The following is a 25,502-nucleotide window of genomic DNA, read 5'->3' on the forward strand; positions in this document are numbered from 1 at the left end:
CTTTTATATCAATAGTTTATCTTGGTCATGTTGATAGTATAATTGTTGCATAATAATTACGTGTTGTTATCAGTGATGACAGTTCACCTAAAATATTCAAATTCTCTAGAAAACTCTGAAGAAAGACAGTGACTTTAAAACATTTTACTTGAGTATTGTCTTCCAACAATTCTGTTGTCAATTTATGTCAGTGCATTCAACCTGCAGGCAGGTCTTAGGGAGAGATAGTAACCACGTAGATGGGTGTGTTTAGAGGGAGTAGTCACTTGGGGTGTGTGTCAGCACCTACATCCAGAAGACGGTAAATCCTAATTGTTTTTATGTTAGAAGCTGAGGACATTAAACTTTTCTAATGTGCTGGAAGCCTGCCAACATATAAGAATACTCAGGAGCTTGAAGAAGTTTGGAGAAGTTTTGGCTTCAACCACTGTTCTTTAGTGATAACAAGCAGGTGGACTTGGTCTGAATCTGGTATACATATGAGTTTTATTTGGCTCACATGTCTTTCTTCTTTTGATTGAATGAGTTTCCTCTTTTTTAAAATCCAAAGATTTCACATCAAAATTTGAGATTTAAAATTTTTTCAAAATGTCAGAAGATCTAGCAACCCTTGGCTGGCAATTCCTGTTTGACAGCAAGCAGTTACAGCTGAGAAGTGGCTGCCTCTGGCAGACTGGGTTTGTGCTGCCACCATCAGCCTGTTTCATATTGAATACTTGGCCCTCGTAGGCATTTGACTTTGTGATTTCTGTTTTAAAGGTCCCAGACTGCCATCATTGCAAACTAGCTGAGACCCAAGTGTGACAGTATTACATCTCATTGACCTAACCTGGGCCTGGGCAGCTCTAGATTAAGTACTGTGAGAAATGGACAGGACTAGGCAGCAATAGAAGTAGGTGGGAGTGGAGATTGTGGGAAGATGATCGAGTACAACAGGAATCAGTCCCTTCACCAGAACAACTATTAAAAAGGCAAGAACTTTTGGAATCAACTATTTAAAAAAGTCTGAAGTCCAGGAGAACACTGTACAGCATCCAGAGAAGAGGAGGTGGAAGAGGTTGGTAAATTATGTTAAACCACCAATTTCACTCTCTGTGCAGCGGCAACCATTGCACATTTGCAGCAGGCAGCAGTAAGGTGCTGGCACAGCTTGCTGGTGCCAGAGTGGGACATAAAAACCTAGATCCCCAAAATCCAGGGGTATTCAGTCTGAATGCTGATAACTCTTTGGACTAGCTACTTCAGATCATTGGGGGCCCCAATCAGAGGGTGGCCATTATTCTAACCCACCCAGACAAAGGTGGTAGAGGAGACTTAAAGATGGTCTGTTTCCTTAGAGCTGCAAAGGACAGTGAAGAGCTGCAATTCCTAGGCAGGTGCTCGCTCCTGCTCAAACTCTTCCAAAAAAACTGAAGAGGAGGGAAGAAGCCCTAATCCATTCTATGAAGCTGACGTCACTCTCATACCAAAGCCAGGTAATGATACCACAAGGAAAGAAAGTTACAGACCAATATCTCTTATGAATTTAGAGGCAAAAATTCTCAACAAAATACTGGCAAACCAAGTCCAACAGCACATTAGAAGAATTATGCACCATGATCAAGTGGGATTTATGCCAGGTATGCAAGGGAAGTTCAACATAGAGAAAATCAATTAATTTAATACACCACATTAACAGAAAGAAGGGGAAAAATTATCATCTTAATTGATGCAGAAGAAGCACTTGACAGCACACAGGATTGCTTCTTGATAAAAACACTTAGAAAACTAGGAATAGAAGGAAACATCCTCAACATCATATAAGAATAAATGGAAACCTACAGCTCACTTCTTACTTAATGGTAAAAGACTGAAAACTTTCCCTCTAAGGTCTGGAACAAGGCAAGAATGGCCACTGTCACTACTATTATTCAACATGATTCTGTAAGTTCTAGTCAGAGCAATTAGTCAAGAAATAGAAATAAAAGTCATCCAAATTGGATAGGAAGAAGTAAAACTTTCCCTATTTGCAGAAGACATGATCCTATATACAAAAAAATCTTGAGAAAGCCACAACAAAGCAACTAGAATTCAGCAAATTCGTTGGGTAAAAGATCAACACCCCAGAATCAGTAGTGCTTCTATACACTAGTAATGAACAATCAGAAGAAGAAATAAAAAGTCCATTTTCAATAGCAACTAAAGGAATCAAATATCTAGGAATAAATCTAACCAAGGGTATAAAGGACTTATACACAGCAAATGACAAAGTATTGCTAAAAGAAATCAAAGAAGACCTAAATAAATGAAAGGGCATTCCATGTTCATGGATTGTAAGACTAAATATTGTTAAAATGTCAGTTCTAACCAAAACAATTTACAGATTCAACACAATTCCAATCAAAATTCCAAGTCTTCTTTGCAGAAATAGAAATGCCAATCATCAAATTTATATGTAATGGTAATCAAAATAGCATAGAGTTGGCACTAGGATAGACACATAGACCAACAGAACTGAATTGACAGTTCTGAAATCAACTCTCACTTTTATGGCCAACTGATTTTTTGAATGCATTTTTTATTGTTAACTTTAACATATATACATAACAGTGATAACTTTCAAAGAACTATTTAACAAGCAGTTGGAGAGCAAATTTCAAAGAATATCATGGTCACAGTTCAACTTCAGCTATTTCCATTACTGTAAAATGTAACATATATACAGGAAGGTGCTAACATTTGATGTACAGATCAAGAAGCAGTCATATAGGTAATTTCAAAAATTGTTATGAGTTACAGTTCCACGATTTCAGTTCTTTCCTTATTATGCAATACAAGGTATATAAAGAAAGGTGAAGACCTTCAAGACACAATTCAACAAGCAGCTGTAGAGCAAATCCCAAGGGATGCTACAGGCTACAGTTCCACCATGTCATTTACCTCCTTCCAGCCATTCCAGCATCCAAGTGTTGGAGAGGATGCAGATAAATAGGAACAGTCATTCATTGTTGGTGGGAATGTAAAATGGTGCAGCCACTGTGGAAGACAGTTTGGCAGTTCCTCACAAAGTTAAGTATAGAATTACCATATGACCCAACCATCCCACTTCTAGGTTTTTCAATCCTCAATGAGAATTGAAAGCAGGGACTCAGATAATTGCACACCAATGTTCACAGTGGCATTATTTATAGTTGCCAAGAGATGGAAGCTACACAAGTGTCTATCACCCAATGAATGGATAAACAAAATGTGGTACATACACACAGTTGAATATTATTCAGCCATAAAAAGAAATGAAGTTCTGATATATTTGACAACATGAATAAACATGGATGAACCTTATCAGACAAAATGACAAATATTGGATTATCTCACTGATATGAAATGATTAGAAAAAGCAATTTCATAGAGTCAGAATCTAGAATATAGGTTACCCTGGAACAGGATGGGGGTAAGGAATAGGAAGTTAATGTTTAAGTTGTGCAGCGCTTCTGTTTGGGATGATGAAAAGTTTTGGTAACAGATAGTGGTGATGGTAGCACAATAGTGTGAGTGTAATTAACAGCACTGAATTATATATTTGAATTTAGTTAAAAGGGAAAAGTTTAGGTAGTATATATGTTACCAGAACAAAAATTTAAAAATTTACATGATGGTACAGCACAGTGAACCCTAAGGGAAACCATGACTATAGTGAATAGTACAAGTAAAATATGTGCTTTCCTCACTTGTAACAAATGTACCACACATTTGAAATGTTAATAATAGGGTGGTGTAGGGGAACCCTGTATTTTAAGCATGATCGTTCTGTAAAACCACAGCTTCTCTAATTTTTTTAAAAAAGAAGTGACTGGAAAAGAGGGGCGGCAGACTGGGTTGCAAACTTGCAGTGCTCAAGGATTTAGCCCTCAATGATGTTCATGTTACTCAAGATACTAATTTGGAACCTGAGATGCTATGGTTTCAATCTTTCTAGTTTGCTTCTCGATGGCTCAGAGGTAGAGAAATCCAAACTACTAGACTATGGGGAGTGCTTGGGAAGAAGCAGCTGTGATAGGTGACTTGAGTTATTTCAAAGGCAGATACTAGTGCTCAGGTTTACAATGATTTGGACTAAAATGAATTTCTCTAGGTCAGTCTGAAAAAGAAGATGTGAATGGAACCAAATGGACTGTTACTTCCTTTTACACCACACCCCAAATGCCAACATACTTAGTAGCATTGGCTGTATGTGACTATGACCATGTCACCAGAACTGAAAGGGGCAAGGAGGTGAGTAAGGAAGATTATTTAGGTAAGAGAAAACTTGCTGACTGCAGCTTGTTCCTCTACTTTTTCTGCATCCAGGGGTTAAGCTTATGATATATCCCATTGTCACCTCCTTGTTCTCTCTGCAGCTTTTTTCCAAGCCCTGATGAAGCTCTTACGTGTGATTTTGCAGAGTGGGATGCCCTAAATCCCACTGCAGCTCTGGAGGGTTTCTGAGGAGGGGCTGCCCCCTAAGCCCACCCCTCACAGGATGGTTCTGAGCCCCTTCTTCCCAGCCTGCTGCGGTTCTCACAGGGGATGGGAGAGAGCAGGAAGGGCTGCCACACTAGCACCATGGAGCTCGGGTTTAGTACATGCTGTTTCCTTAGCCCACGACGTTAATGTCACTCTTAAAGCTCAGGAGATACTCAAAATGTTTAGCAACCAGTATGGCACATGGCACACACCAGCTGATCCAGACAGGCAGAAACAACTGCTGTGGCTGAAAAGACGCATGCAGGCTAAACATCATTCCTCTCCAGAAGTGGGATGGCCATGCTCTTTACGGACACCCCAGAGTTGTGTCTAGTGGGGACTTTGTCCTGAAATACCAAGTTTTTAGCCAATTATACAGTCATTTATATAATAACATTTTAGGAAAATATCAAGGTTATGGCAGGGCTTTATGATCATTTATAGGACTGGTTCACTCCCTATAATAGAGTAGGGAGGTAGGTGAGATCAGTACCTTAGACTCAGTTCTTTCTAGTCAGATCGACTTCACAGGTCTGAGGAAAATTCCTCCCCACAGCAGGCCATGGCCCTTTCCTGGGCCCCAAGATCTTTGAGGCTATTGCCATTGACTCTTGGACACAAGAAAGCTCTGAAAGCCAAGTCCACCACCAGAGAATCATTCAAAGCTTCACCTCTTGCACTTCTCATAATCTAACAATGAAGCAATAATGTGGTGCTGGATGAAACAGTTCATCTTCCTCAGCTGTTGGCTGTAGCCCGAGCCCCCTTACTGAGTAATCACTAATAGATCCTTGACATTCACAGACAGCATGTTGGCTAGGTCAAATGTTCACGATACATGTTGATCAGTCTGTTCAGACATGGTTTGGAAGCACGGACTTAGAGCCTGGCTTGAAGGAGCATGCCCCATAGCTAAAGAGTGTCCATGGCGGCCCCTCAGCATCCACGTCTCAAGTTCCTCATTGCTTTCAGAGCTGCTACAGGTCAGTAATTCTTATAAAGGGATGAAATCTGTTTTGTTGTGAAAGATCAGCTTGGAAAGAAAGCTGGCTGACACAGAAGCAAAGAGGAAAAGGAGCATGGCTAAGAAAGTAATGTTCTTAGCTAGAAAATAGAAGTATGGGATGAATTTATCAGTGGAATGTTGCATTTGGCTATGGCTCAGCTCAATGCTGTGAATGAGTCCACCATATACTGTACAGGGGCACCAAAATATACTCACGGAACAGCGTCCAGCCTATACAGAAATTGCTCATCAAGTAAAAGATAAAAATTTAGTGAAATTGAAAATGTGGTTAATGGGTGGCATAAGGATAAACACAGGAAATGTGACAGAAATTACGTACTTAGAGTAAAATTTAGCTCATACATATGTTTTTAAAGCTATTGCTGTCTTAGACATCAAGGTCTGCTGTGTCTAGAAAAGGCCACAAGAACACACTGGTGGAACAGGTATGATTTTGAAGAGACATCATAGCTGCACTTCTGAAATGTGTTCCTTGCTGACCTGCCATTGTCTACCCTCTCCTCCTGCTCAGTTTGAAATCCCCATCATTTGCTTCTCTATGGGCTTATAGAGGGGTAGTTTATGGGGAGGAACTTTGCAAACTGAAAATGAATTTACAAACATTAATTGTTACTACTGTTATTTTCTAGCAGGCTGCAGTTAAAATGTACATGTTATCTTGAACGTAGGGAGTGAAGACTCATTTCCACTTAGTAGCAGGCCTCCTAACTGTTGCCTTGCAAGACAGAAATGAGGGGAGGTTAAGCAGTATAGAAGCAGGGCCAAGTCCTGGGCCACTGTCCCCAGGATAATGAGGCCCCTGCTGCATGGGGGAGGCCTTAAGGAAGGAAGAGATCCAGGCAGGAGACTTCACAAACAGGTGGTTGCATTTTGTAAAAGAGGAGCATTCCTGAAGCCCTCACATCATTCAAAATTCACATAAATCAAGACAAATTTTCCAGCAGAAATTAAAGTAAAGTAAGGTGGATGTGTTCTTAGAGTGCAAAAACCTGCAAATTTTGTAGTGCTGCTTTTTATTTTCTTAGCATCATCTCCAGTGTTTTGCAGAGGGCTCTTTCTTAAATTAATGGCATTCACATCAGGTCATTTGTTTTAGTTTCCTGATCTCTAATTTTTGTTCCAAGGTTATTGAGTTTCAGGCATGTACTTTAACATTAACGTTAGCAAATCCATAATTTAAAAAAGCTGAGATGATGTTGTAGGATATGAAGTGATTTTATATTACAATAATAATGTATGTTCAAACAAAAGCAGGTTAGTTACTAAAACCATGCAGAGAAGTTTCCAGGTGCCTAAACAACAGCATGGTTACAAAAAACTGACAAAACATGGCAGGGATTTCGTTTTATCTACTAAAGTGGAGGTGCCACATGACAATACCATTTATAGAGTTTGTAATTTGCTTTCTTTTCCAACTTTAAAATTAATGACATTTGTTGATTTTTTTAAATTAGGGGAATTTACCTTATTTAAAAATTTGAAAATTAAATGGGAGTATTAATGTTTTAATTATACTTTTTTTAATTTGCATGATTCAAATTTGCTTTTAAATTGACCATACAGTGTAACACCCACTAACTGCACAATTCTGTTTTCAGTCATTAGAAATATGTCCTAAAGAGGAAAACAAGCATCCAGTGTAATTTTTCATCCTTACACAGAATCTAAATCATCCTTACATAGAATCTAAGTTTTCTGGGGGAGTAGATGTTGGTGTGGACCTTTTTTTCAAAGACTGTTTCTCTGTTCATTTTTCTCCAAAATAAACAGTTCTTTTATTTTTATTTTTTGAGGAAATGTCAGCAAAATAAAACCATTTTTGGAGTAGTTTTAAATATGTATAATGTCACAGGTAGCTATAGCACAAAAATTCCTTTGTTTTTGTAATACATTTATTTTTATGTATTCCTTCTCAATTAAAAGTGCTATATTAAGGTGGCATGCTTAGTTTATGCAGAAATTATAGGTAACGTTGGAATTGGAAATTGGGAGTTAAAATCCTTCTTGAGCATAGCAATTTTAAAAAATTTGATTGACATCTCCTTGTCATCCACCTTATCTCCAGGATGTATAGATCCCCAAACTGAACAAAGATTGCTTTTCAATTACAAAAGTTTTTTATATAAACGATTGAAATAACACACTCTCCAAGGGAACTACTGTTTACAGCTTAAGTGAGCAGCCTTCCAGGCTTTTCTCAACATATGTACACATTTAAACATTTTATTATGTGGCTGCTCCTGAAAAGGTTAAGACTTTAGCTCTAGAGCAGCAGGCAAGTGGGGCAAGCAGGCTGGCACTTTCAAAAATCACTACTTGTTTTCCTAATCATTGCATAATTGTTTTGATTTAGATACGCATCTGGGCCCGGAAGGATGCCATCGCAAATGGGAATGCAGACTTTGCTTTGAACATCACAGGTCCCATCTTCTCGTATCTGGAAGATTTATTTAATATTAGCTACACTCTTCCAAAAACAGGTGAGGTGTCTTAATTTCCAGTGCATTTGGTTTCCTGTTATGGGGATCCTTGGCTGAGGTCCAAGAGTACCCAGATGAGTCTCCAAGCACCATTGTCATTTAGCTGCTATTTTGGAGATAGCCCTGCTGGCCTCTCTTACACATTCCTGAATATATAAAGGTCTGTCTGCTCTTTCTCTGTACGGTGCCATGTGCCTAGAGGTTGTTCAGAGAAATCTCAGGCTTTAGCTCCCTCCTGGGTACTCAATGGCAGCCTAACCTCCTCCAGCCTCTGCTTTCTGTCCTGTGTTCTGTCCTTTTCTCATAATGCACGTGTGCAATGCAGTGTTCTGGATCCTCTTAGTGGGCTTGCATGAGTTACTCCAGTTCCCTTTCATAAGTATTTTTAAAAAAATATTCTTTAGCTGTGAGTCATTGGATTAGGACTTGGTGGTCCCATCTGTAAATTTTCCAGGTATAAAATTGGAATCATGTGTGGATATAATTTGATCCTTGAGGAACTATGTAAATGTTTTCTCTCTCATGGATCTACACAGTATGTTCTTATAACTCTATGAGCCACTCAGCTCAGAAAGTTGTTCAGTGCTTTCTCTCTCTAAATGGAGAGTAGCATTGAAATGTTTTTTGTTCCTCTGACATGTTTAGTTGAAATCTTTGGAAAAAATATGCTCTGCTTCTACTGGCATATGATAAAAGAAGATGGGGAATAAATTTTTGGGAATTCAAGCCTCCTGAGCACCAGGAAGCCAAGAGCCCTGCACTCTAGCATCCTGGCTAAGCAGGAATGGGGACTGAAAGCACAGGGACCACTTCTGCCCACTCAGGGCTCCTGGAAGTGATGCCTGTCAGTTAGGGGATCAGCAGCAAGCAGGAGCCCAGGCTTGGAGACTGAACTCGTGGTACTTCTGTGGCTGGAGGAACTCAAGATAACCCTTGCCTCAAGAAAAGTTCCTTTTGTGTTTTTTCAGAAAAAGAGAAAATCAGAGTTATCCTTGATAGCCTATTCCCTCAAAGCACCCCCTCCATCCATTAGTCACCTCTTCATTATCTGCTACATCCCTACAATTACGGTCATCCCCCTCCTTCACCTTAATATACATCACCAGCATCTCTACCACAACAGCCCTCACCTGGTCTCACCACTTCCCATCTTGCTTGCCCCACGCTGAAGCCAGAGGGGTCTTTTCAGGACAAAATCTGGTCATGTCACTTCCTTCTTAAACACCAAAGGATAAAGTCCAAACTCAGTACTATGTCGTTATAACAGTGCATCCCTTGCCAAACTCTTGGGACTTTTGGTAGTTCCTCACAGTGCGGCAGGTGCTCTAGCACTGTGTCTGCCCCTCCTACGTGCTTATTTTTGTCCCTTATCCTCCAGATTCTTGCACATGCAGTTTGTGCATCCTGGAATGCATTCTACCCATTCTACCCACCTGAGTTATTTCTGTATTTCTCAATGCAGTGTCCCTTCCTCCAGGAAGTCTTCCCTGACTACTTTTCTCATGCTTCCACAGCATCCTGTGCACCCCTCCATCAGAGACCTTGCCCTGCTGTACCTTAATTATCTTTCCTGTTAGATCAAGAGCAACTTGGGGTCAGAATCTGGATTGTCTTTTTCTTTGTACCCCCAGGGTCTGTGACAGTGCTTGTCTCAGAATGGGAAACAATAAACTTTTTTGATGGGAGGAATAAATAGATGCAATTAGTTCAGTAATTCCACTTAAATTCTGACTAGATTATCAACTCCTGGAGTCAAGGCTATATTCAACATGATTTTGTATCTTTGACAATATCTTGCCCAATGTTAAACATAGGAGGTGCTCAATTGAAAATGTGTTGATTGATAGGTGATCAAAAAAAGCAGCTTCTCTACTACTTGATTTTTAGGAGAAAGATAAATGAAAGTTATCTAATTATTTTAACTTCTTGCTGAATCATTAAAAATACAAAACAAAACACCTTCTGTACCAGCATTCCCATAGATGCCATACTCTTCTCAGTGAGTCAGGCGAAAAGCCATTTGGTTTATTACTCCCATATTGTTCTTTTAGCTTATCTTCTTGCAGCTTGTTCAGTGAATTCTAAGCCTTAGAATCTAGGTAATATAAACTGTGCTTATGTGTCTATTTTATAGAATAGCATTTTTCTGCTAGGCTATCATTTTAATTCAGTCTATTTAAAATCAATGAGATCATATATTGTTTGTCCTTTTGTGTCTGGCTTATTTCATTCAACATGACATCTTCAAGGTTCATCCATGTTGTCACACATACCAGGACTTCATTCCTTTTTATGGCTAAATAATATTCTATTGTATTTATATACCAGTTTTGTTTATCCATCCATCGGTTGATGGACACTTGGCTTGCTTCCATCTTTTGGCAGTTATGAATAATGCTGCTATAAACATTGGTGTGCAAATACCTGTTTTTGTCCCTGCTTTCAGATATTTGGGGTATATACCTAGTAGTGTGATTGTCAGGTTATATGGTTGTTCTATACTTAGCTTTCTAAGGAATTGCTAAATTGTCTTCCACAGCAACTGCACTATTTTACATTCCCACCAACAATGAACGAGTGTTCCTGTTTTTCAGCATCTTCTCAGCACTGTTTATTTTCCTGTTTTTAATAGCAGCCATTCTAGTGGATATGGAATGGTATCTCATTGTGATTTTTATTTGCATTTCCCTGATGGCTAATGTTGAGTGTCTTTTCATGTGCTCTCTGGCCATTTTTGTATCTTTTTTGGAAAGATGTTTGTTCAAGTCTTTTGCCCATTTTTAAGTTGGGTTGTTTATAGTCTTTTTGATACGTTAAAGGAGTTATTTATATATTCTGGATATTAATCCTTATCAGATATGTGGTTTCCAAATAATTTCTCCCATTGTATAGGTTGTTGTTTTAGTTTCATGATAAAATTCTTTGAAGAGCAAAAGTTTTTTAATTTTGATGAGGTCCCAATTATTTATTTTTTTCTTTTATTGCTTTTGCTTTGGATGTAAAGTCTAAAAAAACCATTGCTAACACAATATCCTAAAGATGCTTCCCTGTTTTCTTCTAGGAATTTGATAGTTTTAGCTCTTATATTAAGGTCTTAAATCCATTTTGAGTTGATTTTATATATGGTATGAGGTAGGGATACTCCTTCCTTTTTATTTTTTGCAAGTGGAGATGCAGTTTTATCAGTAGCATTTGTTGAAGAGGCTATTGTTTCCCAGTTGAGTGGTCTTTACTACCTTGTCAAAAATCAGTTGGCCATAAATGGGAAGGTTGATTTCTGAACTATCAGTTCTATTCCATTGGTCTATATGTCTGTCCTTGTGCCAGTACCATGATGTTTTGATTACTGTGGCTTTGTAAATAAGTTTTAAGATCAGGAAGTACAGGTCCTCCACTTCATTTTTCTTTATCAAGATGGCTTTAATTATTTTGGGCCCCTTACCCTTCCATATAAATTTAATTATTGGCTTTTCCATTTCTGCACATTGGAATTTTGATTGGGATTGCACTGAATCTATATATTGCTTTGGGTAGTATTGACATCTTAATGATATTTAGTCTTCCAGACCCTGAACATGGACTATTCTTCCATTTGTTTAGGTCTTCCTTAATTTCTTTTAGTAATGTTTTGTAGTTTTCTGTGTACAAGTCCTTTACAGCTTTGTTGAGATTTATTCCTAAATATTTAGTTCTTTTAGTTGCTATTGAGAATGGAATTTTCCCCCTTGATTTCATCTTCCAATTGTTCATTGCTTGTGTATAGAAACAATACTGATTTTAGGGTGTTGATCTGTATCCTGCCTCTTTACTGAATTAATTTATTAGCTCTAGGAGCTTTGTTGCAGATTTTTCAGGGTTTTCTGTATATAGGATCATATTACCTGCAAATAGGGAAAGTTTTACTTCTTCTTTTCCAATTTGGAAGCCTTTTAATTTATTTTTCTTGCCTAATTGCTCTAGCAAGAACTTCCAGTACAATGTTGAGTAGTAGTGGTGAGAGTGGGCATCCATGTATTATTCCTGATCTCAGAGGGAAAGCTTTCAGTCTTTTGCCCTTAAGTAGGATGTTAGCTTTGGGCTTTTCATGTATGTTCTTTATCATGTTGAGGAAGTTTCCTACTATTCCTAGTGTTCTAAGTGTTTTTGTCAAGAAGTTTTTGACACTATATTTTGTCAAATTTGTGCATCAATTTGAGTTGATCATGTACTATTTTCCTTCATTCTATTAGTGTGGTATATTAATTTATTTTCTCTCTGTTGCACCAACATGCATACCAGGATAAATCCTGCTTCATCATGGTATATAATTCTTTTATCATGGTGTTGAATTCAGTGCTAGTATTTTGTTGAGGATTTTTGCATCTGTATTCATAAGAGATATCAGTCTGTAGTTTTCTCCTCTTGTGGTATCTGTATCTGGCTTTGGGATGAAGGTGTTGTTGGCCTCATAGAATGAGTTAGGGAGTGTTCCCTCATCTTCAATTTTTTTGGAAGAGTTTGAGAGTTTAAGCAGAATTGGTACTAATTCTTCTTTGAATGCTTGGTAAAATTCACCTGTGAAACCATCTGGTCTGGGCTTTTCTTTGTTGGGAGGTTTTTGATGGTTGATTCAGCTTCTTTACTTTTCATTGATTCTAGCTCTTCCAGTTTGAGGTTAGGTCTCTGATTTGATGTCTTTCATCTTTTTTAATGTAAGTGTTTAGAGCTATAAATTTCCTTCTCAGCACTGCCTTTGTTGTATCCCATAAATTTTAGTTTGTCTTAGGCTATTTTCACTTTTAGTATTTCTTTTTTCTCCTTGGCCTGACTCGTTTTAAGTGTCTTGTCTTTGAGTTCACTGATTCTTTCTTCTGTCATCTCCAATCTGCTCTTGAAACCATTATGGGCATTTTTCATTTCAGTTATTTGGTCTTCAACTCCAGTAGTTCTGTTTGGTTCCTTTTTAAAATTTATATCTCTTTACTAAGACTCTCATATTGCTCATTCATTATTTTCCTCATATTCTATAGTTCTTTCTCTGTGCTTTCCTTCATCTCCTTGAACAGTTTTAAGATCATTATTTTAAAGGCTTTTCTTGATATAGCTCTTTGTTTGTGTTTTCTGTATTTTCATTTTCTTCCTTTGGTTGGGCTGTTATTTCCTATTTCTTTGTTTGTCTTGAACTATTTTGTTGCACACTGTTCATTTTAATATTTTAAAATGTTAACTCTGGGCTTTACTCCTTGGGATGTCTATTTTTTGGTTGTGTAACCAGCTGGTGATAAGACAGATTTTCTTGAGCTTCAGCCCTCCTATCAGGAAGGTCTCCTGAGGTGAATGCAGTGTACATGGGCTTCCCTGTCTTTCCTGGCCTATGTCTTGTCCTGGGCTTATTCTTGTTCATTGTTTTGTTTTCCCTGTTTACAGGAGTTTGGTTGTTCCCTCTGTTTCCCTGTTTTCCTGGAGACATACCTCCCTCTCCCAGGTGTTTGAAGCCAGCAGGATTTTGTCCCAAACTGTCAGCCTCTATGGTTTTTTTACATTCCTTTTGTTGGCTCATACTACATTTGCAAATTCTGGGAGGAGGGTCACCCTGAAGAGCACTTTCCCAAGTCAGTCTTTCCCACCCAAAATGGCCAAAGACTCACAAAGGGGTCACAGTGTCCTGGGGAGGGGATCAGGAAGGGCACCAAAATCTTCTCTGATGGCTTCCCACAGCTGAGCTTTCCTGGCCTGCCCAGCAAATGCATCCCTTCAGCTAACTGTCCCTGCAGCCCTGAGGAAGTGTTCTGTCTTTAAATCTCCCCTGTCTCCTGTCTGAGGAGGGTTGAAACAATGACTGTCACTACCTTTCTCTGTGGCAGGTTGAAACAGTAGCTGCTCTAGGAACCAGGACCCAGTGATCTGACTTCACTAATCAAAAGCCATGATCAGTGATTGGCTGTGTTTACCCCTGTTCTTGGGGAAGAGGATTTGTAAGTCCTCTTTTGAAGCTAGCCATGGACTGGGCCCTGAGACAGCCTGCCATGAACATGGGGGATGGGTGCTGGTAGCCACAGAACAGAGAGAGCAGTTAACAGTTCTTTACTTTAATTTATCTGCCTCTTCCTCTAGCTCTTCTTTGGATGCTGTACAGTGTTCTTCTGGCCTCTGGAGTTTCAAAATAGTTGTTTCAAACTGTTCCTAATGTTTAATAGTTGTTTTGGTGAAGGACTGAGCCCTGGAGCTCTGTACTCTGCCATCTTCCCTGGAAGTCTCTCTCCATTTTTGAGTTTTGATTATGCTCTTAGCTTGTAACAATAGTGGATTGTATTTTGGTAGCAAGAAAACTCAGGTGATAGTACATGAGGTCAGTTATAAAGCAGTGATATAATGACCATAATCAATGAGAATTTACTGAGAAAATACTGAGTACATATTACTTTTGTAGGTGCCATATAAATGCAGAAGAAGTGGATGGTTGGGGCTTTTTTCAAGTAGTTTAAGGAGATAACTTCTAAATCTTAGAAACAAAAGCAACAAGTTACATAAGCAAGAGATAAAATAACTAGCTAAGTAGAAGTCTGAAAATAGAATGGAGAAGTGGCCATTGGAGTACCCAAAATATATAAAGAACATCTACAAATGAATAAGAAAAATACAACCCAACAGAAAAATGAGTATAAGGCATGAGTAAATGTTTTGCAGAAATGGGTCCTGTTAGGTTGGAGTCGTTCAGGAATCCACACAACACAGCGAGTCATGGTTTAAGTAGAGTTTAAGGTTTATTAGAGGAAGAAAGCAGGTGGGAGCCAGCAAAAAGAAAGAAAGAAAATGGCTCCAGCTCTCTGTCTGAGAGCAGCATTTTTTAAAGGAAAAACCCACACTGGGATGGGAGGGTGTTGGTGGGGAAGGGTGCCTGCTGAGTGTGTCCTGTGCCTCGATTGGGTGAGTGCCTATCAATTTCTGGGCTGATTGGTTGCTAGGGTTCTGAGCATTATTCTTCTTTGAAATGTAACTGTGTTATCTATCTAGGGAGAGCAGGCCTTTCTGGTTGTTCATCTTATGGGCATATCTGATCTTGCCTTATCCGCCCCCTGGGGGTCAAGGCGCCACCATGGCTGGAACAGCCTTGAACAGCCTTCATCCTTTAGTTTATGGCCCACCTGGTTTTTCTGAGATAAACTGCAGGGTCCCTAGTTCATAAATTCCTTGTATATACTAGATTCTTTTTCTGGAATCTGACATTCCTGCCTTTTATTTTTAATAAAAAATTGGTACAGGTTTGGGTTGAATTTTGGGTTAACGCTTTAACTTAGCTCAAAGCAACCTTTGTAGGGAATAGGGACGTCACACTCTTAGCTACTTCAGGCTGGGCATGGACAGAATTGGGGAAGAGTTGCTTTGAACTAAGTTCTGGCATTATTAGATTGATGTTTGGATATCTTCTGCTGGAACTGGCTGGTAGTGAGGCTTTTGCTGTGGCAGGAGCAGATTTTCAAATTTTTGTTGCAGTAGTAGTATGTTTTTGGAGTTTTGCTGGTGAGTCACGGCTGCTATTGACCTATTGATAAATTTAATTAGACATTGTAAGAGGCTAGGAGCAAAAAGGAAAATTAATATAAGAATAATTACTGGCCCCATAAGGGGGAGTAGAATAGCTTGTAGAGGCATAGAAAAGAATGAAAGAAAATTTGAGAGAAAGTTTTATTGAATATTGCTTAGAAAAGAATGAAAGAAAGTTTGAGAGAAAGTTTTGTTGAATATTTCTTACTTACTCAGACTTACTCAGCATTTTAATCCCTCCTTTTTATGAGACATTTTCTTATTGTTAAGAAATGGTATCTTGTGAGCATCTCTCATGAAAGGGAAAGTGAGTGGAGGTTTTTTTTCTTATAACTGATTTTTGCTGAGCAAGGGTGAATAGGTTCTTATATTAATTTGGAAGATGCTCTGGACATAAACTTACAGATACAATACAGGCAACAATGAGACAAATGACAAGCAGAATAAAAACTATGGTAATAAGGGCTATTTTCTATTTCATAGTAAATTCATTGACCATTTAGAAATGCATTTAGTTTATTATGGGATTTTAACATGATTATTATTATCTTGCATATGATTTAATATTGAAGAGACATTGTTATATTTATTTGGTATATAAGTGTAGTGCTTAATGCTAATGAATGCTTATGTTTTTTTCCTGAGCTGCATTGGGTGTTAAGTTTACAATACCATACATGCTGTCCCCTCATAGGAGCAGGCCTTAGTGTTAATTATGTTTTTAGGTTTCAACCACACCACACTGGCAATTACAGCTCTGGGAGGTATCTTCTTTGTACAGTTGTTGTAGCGCAGCATCGTTGGTCCTCTGGGAAACAGGACAGTGGACTCCAGGGTTCCATTGGACTGTTTCACAGCACCCTCTGGCACTGTGCAGCAGAGCCAGTCTGGAGGCAATGTTCACTTGAAAAGCTAAAGTGATTGAGTCTTTTCTGGCAGGCAGAGGCAAAGGTGTTTGTAGTAAAAGGTGTTTGCAGTAACAGCATGTGTCCATTTACTTCTGGAGCACGTCCATGTGATGTGGTTGACACCCTTATAGTTTTACGGACCACAGAAATGGGTCTTACCAATAACTCTGATGGGGAGAGAGCATGCAGGCACAGTACTAGGAGCCTGGTTTAAACATGCAAGCACTTTCATTAAAACAGAGGTTTAATTTTTCTTTGCATTTTATTAGGGTTATGTTAGATAATGGGTAGAACGTAATTTATATATTTGCCTTGCTTCTTTTAAAAGTGTTTCTTTGTTGTTGTTGAAGATGAAGCTTTGACTTGTAGCTAACTGCAAGCACTTTTAGAAAAGCATTAGAGTAAACATAGTTTTATTCACTGGCTAAACAAGGCTGTTAAAGGGACCTTGTGCTAGTGTTATGGGTTTGTTTGTTACACTTTAAACCTATGGTTTCTATTAGAAAAGTCCTGAGCCTTCTCAGGTCATGGTTCAGCCAGTTTGGGTTTCATTAAGTAACCTCCCATTCAAATGAGAGTATAGGAATAGACAATAATTTAAAAGTAAAGAGTGCTTAATACAAGAATTTAAATGAACAATCAAGGACATAATACTGTTAACATGAAGTGCAAGAAGTTATTTTGATAAAACAGACTTTTTTTGCTTCCTACACTGGTTACTCAGAAAAACACTTCTACAATCTTTCATTAAGAAATAACATCTTAATAATTTAAGGATGCAGGGGTATTGGCCTACCCCACCTCAATGGTTGCTAACATGACCACAGACATAGGGGACTGGTGGTTTGATGGGTTGAGCCCTCTACCATAAGTTTTACCCTTGGGAAGATGGTTGCTGCAAAGGAGAGGCTAGGCCTCCCTGTAATTGTGCCTAAGAGCCTCCTCCCGAATGCCTCTTTGTTGCTCAGATATGGCCCTCTCTCTCTAGCTAAGCCAACTTGAAAGGTGAAATCACTGCCCTCCCCTCTACGTGGGATCAGACACCCAGGGGAGTGAACCTCCCTGGCAACGTGGAATATGACTCCCGGGGAGGAATGTAGACCTGGCATCGTGGGATGGAGAACATCTTCTTGACCAAAGGGGGATGTGAAAGGAAATGAAATAAGCTTCAGTGGCAGAGAGATTCCAAAAGGAGCCGAGAGGTCACTCTGGTGGGCACTCTTATGCACAATATAGACAACCCTTTTTAGGTTCTAATGAATTGGAATAGCTAGCAGTAAATACCTGGAACTATCAAACTACAGCCCAGAACCCATGAATCTCGAAGACAATTGTATAAAAATGTAGCTTATGAGGGGTGACAATGGGATTGGGGAAGCCATAAGGACCACACTCCACTTTGTCTAGTTTATGGATGGATGAGTAGAAAAATAGGGGAAGGAAACAAACAAACAAACAGACAAAGGTACCCAGTGTTCTTTTTTACTTCAATTGCTCTTGTTATTCTTGTTATTTTTGTGTGCGTGCTAATGAAGGTGTCAGGGATTGATTTAGGTGATGAATGTATAACTATGTAATGGTACTGTGAACAATCGAATGTAGGATTTGTTTTGTATGACTGCGTGGTATGTGAATATATCTCAATAAAATGAAGATTAAAAAAAGAAGCAAAAAAAATAATTTAAGGAAACTTTTTTTTTTAAATAAAAATAGCAGGAGATAGTAACATGAGGAGCTTGCAGTATGGTGAGGAATGTTTATATTTTGTGGATTATACCCACAACATTGAATATTAATTACTGCTTTGGGTGGTGGTTAAAATATTTAATGCTATTTTGTTTTATAAAACAACTTTTTTTCTTTGCATTGTGAGGTTCTATTGTTAAGCAGTGTTATTACTAGTTTTTACCATTTTTTAACTTTGACCACAGAAATAATTGTTTTCACAAACTTTTTACAGCTTTCTGTATCTATCTTTCAACCTTGACTACGGAAATAAATTTTCCATTCTACAAAGCTTCTGCAACTTTCTGTATCCATCCAGGCTTCATCCCACATTCCTATCCAATCAGTCATTTAGGACAAAGCTACTTTCCTTTTCCCCTTAATTAGAAAAACATTCCTTATACCTTCTAAGCAACATGCTATTACCACCAAAATCAAACTTGTTACAATGATGCTAAATATTTAAAATATTTTAGTCAATGCATTTTGAAACAGTAATAAACAATCTTTTGGCCTTTTTAAAAAAAAATATTTATGGCTTTTAACTGCTTAGCTTGTCTTGAAGTACCAACTTCTAATATAGGACTTGGAGGAAATGAATCATTTGTTTTAGTTATTATACTAAGACTTTTTACTTTTTATTATTTGGAAATTGTATTTTAGTGTTTTAGGGTGAAACTCTGTTAAATATGCTTTTATATTAGAAGGAATAACTGGTTCTTTACCATCAGAACACAAATCATTAGTTGGCATATGAGAACAACAAGGCTCCTTAGCTTTTTTGAGCTCTATAAGAGAGGGAGTCAAAGTTCTTATTATCAGATTCCTCAGTAGGGATATTATTTTATGATACTGGTTTGACAATTTGCGCTTTTGCTGATTTTTAAATTGTATTAGTTACTTTTGATGTTCTTCCAGCAATTTCAGGTTTTTGCAAGGGCTCTTTTGACCAGGTCCTTTCTTGACTTCTTAATTTTAAAAACTGACAGGCTAGCACATTAACATTATTATTTCTTTTATTTAATTGCTTTGGAAGGCTTTATATTAAAGCAGAGGTGGAAGTCCGCATATTTTTAAACTGTAACTTTTCTTTTAACTTAGAGATTTCTTTGTCTTTCTTGAGACAGTTTGCTATAGCTAGCCATACTACACATAAAGGCCAGCTGACTGCAGCTATAGCTCATTAACAATTTTAATGACACTTTCCAAATTTAGACCAATTATTAAGAATAGTTTTTAAGGGAGATGTAGCTGGCACATTTTCAGTTTCCCATGGCTGAGCAGTAGCAAAAGAAATTATCAAGACAAAACATAGAAGTAGGAGCTGTTTAAATGTAACTGGTTTTTCACACAACTGCAAACTATGCAAACTGCACAAAATTTAAAAGGAGAACTACAAATCTGGGGTTATGGTTAGTGGGGCTCAAACCCACTGAGTTTGCATACACGACCCTTGGATTAACTTAATTAGCCTTTCTACACAATAGACTAATTGAAACAAAAGAAAGCAAAGTGACAATAAACAAAAGATTACACACTTACCCAGCACAGGGAAAGTCTCAATTGCAAAGTTACCTTAACTCAGATGCATTTGGTGTTCGTCTGCAGCAGGTGCTGCCACCTGGACTTCCCAGTCCCGGTACTCTAGGAAAAATTTCTGGGCAGCTGGTAGGCACAGAGCTGAGGGGTCCAGGGGAGCCCCACAGCTGATGAGACATGGATCAGGGCTGCAGTAAAGGCAGCAGGTGTCTCTTCATGGTTGCTAATTGTTACCGTTTGAAAACACGGTTTGAAATAGTTTTAAATAGTTAGGCTCGCCTGATCTCGCATTAAATAGAGAAATAACTTTTCTTTTTGCTAGGGGAGAGGGAAATTTCAAAGTAAGTGATTTGTGGCTTAGAAAATTGTTTTTTATCTTTGGAAACTTTATATCCTTTCTTTTGGAGTTAAAGAGAGTGACTGTTTTTGCCATAAGACTTTAGAGGGGCTGCACTGTAGGAGGTGAGGAGTTCTTGCCTTATCCATCCATCTTCCGGTTGCGCCAGGTGCATGCACTCCGGGCTTGTGCTGCAACCCCCTGCCTGGGAGAGGCGGGCTGGAGTGGGAGATTCATGGACAGCGAGCAGGTGCACACACAGGTGGGGTGAGGTGAGGTGGAGGCGACAGCAAAGGGACGAGAAGGGAGGGGAAGGGGTTAAGGAAGAGGGGAGGGGAACAGAAGGGGTTAAGGGTGAGGGAAGGGGATCAGAAGGGGTTAAAGAGGAATTGGGAGAGGGAGTGTAGTTACAAGGGGGATGGTTTGCAGGGTTAAAGAAGCAGAAGCTGCTTAAAGGCTTTTCAGGGTTAACCTGTAGAGAGGAAAGCGGAAGACTTAGGAGGTTTTTTTGTGAAGGAGGAGGATTTGGTAGGAGGCAACGGAGTGGCACAAAGATAGTCAGGTCTGAACAGTTTAGAATGAGATTAGGAGCTTCAGATTACTTGTCATTGCGGTGAATAAAATTATCAGGTTCAGTGAGAATTTGCCAATCGAAAGTGCCATTTTCTGGTCAATGCTTTTGTTGCTCTAAAGGATATTGCAGCCAAATTGTATTGGTTCTACTTCCTCTTTTAACAGAAGTTTATCAAGATTGAGGAGTAAACATCCGAGGGGAGTAGATTAAGGAGGAAATGCAGTTTTGGAGTCACTTAAAAGTGACTGGATATTACCCATGATTATTTAAGAAATTTGAGAGACTTGTGGTTTGTTAGGGAACTTTGCTCGCTGGAGGCTTAAAGAGATTGCCCCTTAGAGATTTACGGTCCCCCCTCTTCTTTAGAGGCTTACGGTCTCCCTGAATGAGGCTGACACGAATTGGGGCTATGCTCGTGGGAGGCTTACGGAGATCGCCTGTGAGAAATTCACGGTCTCCCCACTCCTTTGAAGGCTTATAGAGGCCACCCAAAATGTTGTTTAAGTGAGACTCACAACCCAGATCCATATGACCCGTTGCAACAACAAAGCAGGCGTCCCTGGTTTGTCTTTGAGGGTCAGGAAATTGCATTCAGTCTTTTGCCCAAGGCATCCCCTGGGTTACTTTGACTGCTGCAATAGGGAAAAATGCTCCCGGAGCATTACAGAGTTTTGACTGAGAGCTCAGATTTTGCTAGGCTTACAAAGCCGGGGTGCTGTGTTAGAGCAGGCTTAGGCACCACACTGGGGGCGGGCCGGAGTTTCCATGGGACACCAAACGAAACTCTTGAAGGGAGGATCTGGGCAGAAAGATATCACTTACTACCTAGGGCCGAATTAGTTGTAGATATGTGAGAGCTGTGAGGGTGTGGCCAGCATCGCGTCAAGGTGGTCTGAGTTGATGGACTCAAGCCGCTGAATGCATGGAAATCTGAACAGCTGTAGTTCAAGGAACAGAGTTGACTGGAAGACTGCCCAGTTGCCCTGAGGGGCCGGGAAACTCAAACCTCAGTCGGTCCTCCAAATGGGATTGACCAAGAGGCTGTCCCATTGCCCCCTAAGGGGCCGGAGACTCAAGCCTCAGTTGAACATCTGTCCTGGATTTTCGGCACCAAATGTTAGGTTGGAGTCATTCAGGAATCCACACAACGCAGCGAGTGATGGTTTAAGTAGAGAGTTTAAGGTTTATTAGAGGAAGAAAGCAGATGGGAGCCAGCAAAAAGAAAGAAAGAAAATGGCTCCAACTCTCTATCTGAAAGCAGTATTTTTTAAAGGAAAAGCCCATGTTGGGATGGAAAGGTGTTGGGGAGGAAGGGTGCCTGCTGAGTGTGTCCTGTGCCTCGACTGGGTGAGTGCCTATCAATTTCTGGGCTGATTGGTTGCTAGGGTCCTGAGCATTCTTCTTTGAAATGTAGCTGTGTTATCTATCTAGGGAGAGCAGGCCTTTCTGGTTGTTCATCTTATGGGCATATCTGATCTTGCCTTATCCACCCCTGGGGGTCGAGGCACCACCATGGCTGGAGCAGCCTTGAACAGCCTCATCCTTTAGTTTATGGCGCACCTGGTTTTTCTGAGATAAGCTGCGGGGTCCCTAGGTCATAAATTCCTTCTATATACTAGATTCTTTTTCTGGAATCTGACAGGTCTAGAAGAATTGACTCAAGAATGAGTTGGGAAGAAACACATATATGTCAGCGATTCTCAAACATTAGCTTGCATTGGAATCTCCTGGAAGACTTGTTAAAACAGATTGCTAGGCCCAACCCAGAGTTTCTGATTCAGTAAGTCTGGGGTGGGTCTCCAGAATTTTGCTTTCTAATAAGTTCTCAGGGAATGCTGATGCAGCTGGTCTGAGAACCATGATAAAAGTTATTGGTACTATTCTAAATTAGGGATTGGCAAGCTATAGCCTGTGGGAAAAATCTAGCCCATTGTCTGTTTTTGTATGACTCATGTAGTAAGAATGGTTTTTACCTTGTAAATGGTTGGAAAAAAATCAAAATAAGTTTAATATTTCATGATGTGAAAATTATACAAAATTTAAATTTCAGTGTCCATAAATAGTTTCATTGGAACCCAGTCATGCTCATTCATGTACATAGTGTCTATGGCTACTTTTGCACTACAATGGCAGGGTTGAATAGCTGTGAAGAGAGGACATGGCCCACAAGGTCTGAGTGGGTTTATGGGTGGTCATATTATTATTTAAAAATAATTAGTTAATCATTAAGATAAAAATATTTTATTAAAATAAGATAAAACAGAGTCATGTGCAGACCAATGATGATAGTTTATCAAGAAACAAGGATTTTGTTAAATCCAAGTCTAGTAAAAAGTAAAATTTTTAAATAGTCATGAGGGTTTAAAAGAAATGGCTTCTTAGAGGTGGTGAGCTTTGACTGATAGCTTTCTTGGCATTAGTGGATTGAGCAGAGAACTTCCTGCAAAATGGAAGGATATGAGCAGAGGAAGGCTCGGGGGTTGTATAGAGCAAAAAGTATTGGTTTGAGTGGAGCAAAGCTGTCTTGTGTGAGGGATGGAGTGGGTTGGTGGTGGTTGGCAAAAAGGAAGTTTAGAAGAATGGGAAGCTCAGGTTGAGGCCCCTCCCTGTGTGCATGCGCAGATTTTAAAGCACCAACCAGAGGAGGCTATGTAATGACCTGCATATACTTTACTACATGCTGTGGACTTCAGCTGTGTGTAACGTTAAATTACTTAACCTAGCACAGCCTAGAACATTCCCTAGGCAAGTATAGCATGGATGAATTCATGGTATTTCTTCCATTTAGAAAAAGAAAATAACAACAAAATATTTGTTTTTTGAATTTTAAAAGTAATAAATGATCACACTGTAGAAAATTTGGAAAAATAGAGAAAAGCACAAAAAGGAAAAAAGGTCTTTGGTAATGCTACCACGTGTTGACAACCTTTACTAACATTTTGGTATGTATTTTTCCTGGTATCTGTATTACTCTCAATTTCTTTCTCTATATTTGTTTGTTTTTAACAAAAATGGCATTACAGAGTTGACACTGTTCTTTGAATTACCTTTTAAAATTTCACAGTATATAGCAACATGATCCAGATAACTAAATATTCTTTTGTGTTATCATTTGTAAGACATAGAATGACTACATATCAATTTACCAAAATAATTTATTTATTCCCCTGTGGTTGAACATTTGGACTGATTCCTCGTTTTTTCTTAGTTACTTTAAAAACACTAAAGAAGTTTTGTAAGGAAATGTTTACAAATATCTGTGCTGTTTGCCTTCGTATAAATCCCCAGAGTAGAATGGTTCAAAGGGTATGAGCATTTTAAAGATTATAAACCATTTTGCCAGATTGCTCCAGAAGCTTGTGCCAAGTTATACTCTTATCAATATGCTATGTGCCAGTTTTCCTATACCTACACCAAATCTTATAAATTTGAAAGATAAAATTATATCATTGTTTTATTTATTTATTTGTTTGTTTATTTATTTACTTATTATTGAATTATTTAAAATATTAAATAAATAAAAATTAAAGAAATAAATTAAATAAATTTTAAAAATTAATAAAATATATAATTAAATAATTAATATAAATTAAATAATTTATTTAAAATTATTTTAAATATTGGATTTTTAATTGAATATTAATTTAATTTAATATTTAATTTTTAATATTTTAAAAATTATTAAAATTTAAAAATTAATTTATTAAAAATAATATAAATTAAATAATAAATTAAAAATAATTAAAAATTAAAAATTAAATTAATTAAATAAAAAATTGCAATATTTGATTAAATTATTTATTTATTTTAAGGAAGTTGAACACTTAAACAAGTTTTTTGGCTGTTTGAATTACCTCTGGTGAATTGTTCACACCTTTGTTTTTTTTACTTTTTCATTTGTCAGAGTTCTTTAAGTATTAAAAAATATTGTCTAGTTTTTTTAATAAACAGCCCATATTTTTTGAAGTTTGTGGTTTGTCTTGCACGTTTGTTTATGGTGTCTTTTTGGTTAAAAGTATTTGATTTTTTTACAGTGAAAACAATTTATGTTATGTGTTCAGTCTTTGGTATTAGTCTTTGGAAAGCCTCCTTTTCCTTCAAATTATAAATATTCACCTCCAATTTCTTTCAGCACTTTTATCATTTTATGTTGTGATATTTATATCTGGAAATACCAAATTTTTCAGAAGAGATGATTTCATTTTTCCCTCCTTTTAAATCCACTCAGATATGATTGCCTTGCCTAATTTTGACAACCGTGCAATGGAAAATTGGGGACTACTGGTGTTCCATGAGTCACTGTTGTTGCTGCAACCAAATGATCAACTGACAGGGAAAAAGACGACCATCTCCTACGTTGTCTCTCATGAGATTGGACATCAGGCATGTGGTGAAATGTTCTTTCTCATTTCACAGGAGTATTCTGCAGCTGCTCTACCAAAACAAGAGCAACAAAAAAAAAAACCCTGTTGTGACAATGATTAGAGCAGGGAACAGAGCTGTGTGATCAGATTCTGGGTGGAATTGAACTACTGGTGATGGACTATAGTAATGAGACCTGACAGTCCAGTTGAGGACTGGATATTTACCTCCAGAGGCTAACTTTGCCCCCACAAAATCTGCTTCAGGAAAAATAAGCCAAGCAGAGCTAAGATTATTTGTTTTTCATTCCATCTTAAAATAAGGGATTATTCAGAAAGCTCTCTGAAGGAGAGCCACATTTTATCAGCAGATTGTTGTAAAGGGCTGCATTACTAAATGTCAGTGTGGTGAGCAAGAATTAATCCTCAGGCAGCATCCTCCAAAGCAGGATACATAAGAATTCATTTCATTAGATCTATATGCTTTCACACTGGTGATTTTAGAAGTTTAATTATTTGATTTGACAGAGATTAATACTTGCATT

General features: G+C 38.3%; 1 protein-coding gene across 1 annotated transcript in view; it reads left to right on the forward strand.

Moving 5' to 3' along the window:
- Positions 1 to 25,502, forward strand: part of LVRN (laeverin) — a 90,054-nt gene that overhangs the window by 26,883 nt on the left and 37,669 nt on the right. The window contains exons 3-5 of the mRNA XM_037801560.1: positions 4,112 to 4,251; positions 7,863 to 7,989; positions 24,825 to 24,979. Coding sequence (XP_037657488.1) covers positions 4,112 to 4,251; positions 7,863 to 7,989; positions 24,825 to 24,979 — 422 coding nt within the window. The remainder of the gene's footprint in view (positions 1 to 4,111; positions 4,252 to 7,862; positions 7,990 to 24,824; positions 24,980 to 25,502) is intronic.

This window comes from Choloepus didactylus, chromosome 13 (genome assembly GCF_015220235.1).
Source record: "Choloepus didactylus isolate mChoDid1 chromosome 13, mChoDid1.pri, whole genome shotgun sequence".
Lineage (NCBI taxonomy): Eukaryota > Metazoa > Chordata > Mammalia > Pilosa > Megalonychidae > Choloepus > Choloepus didactylus.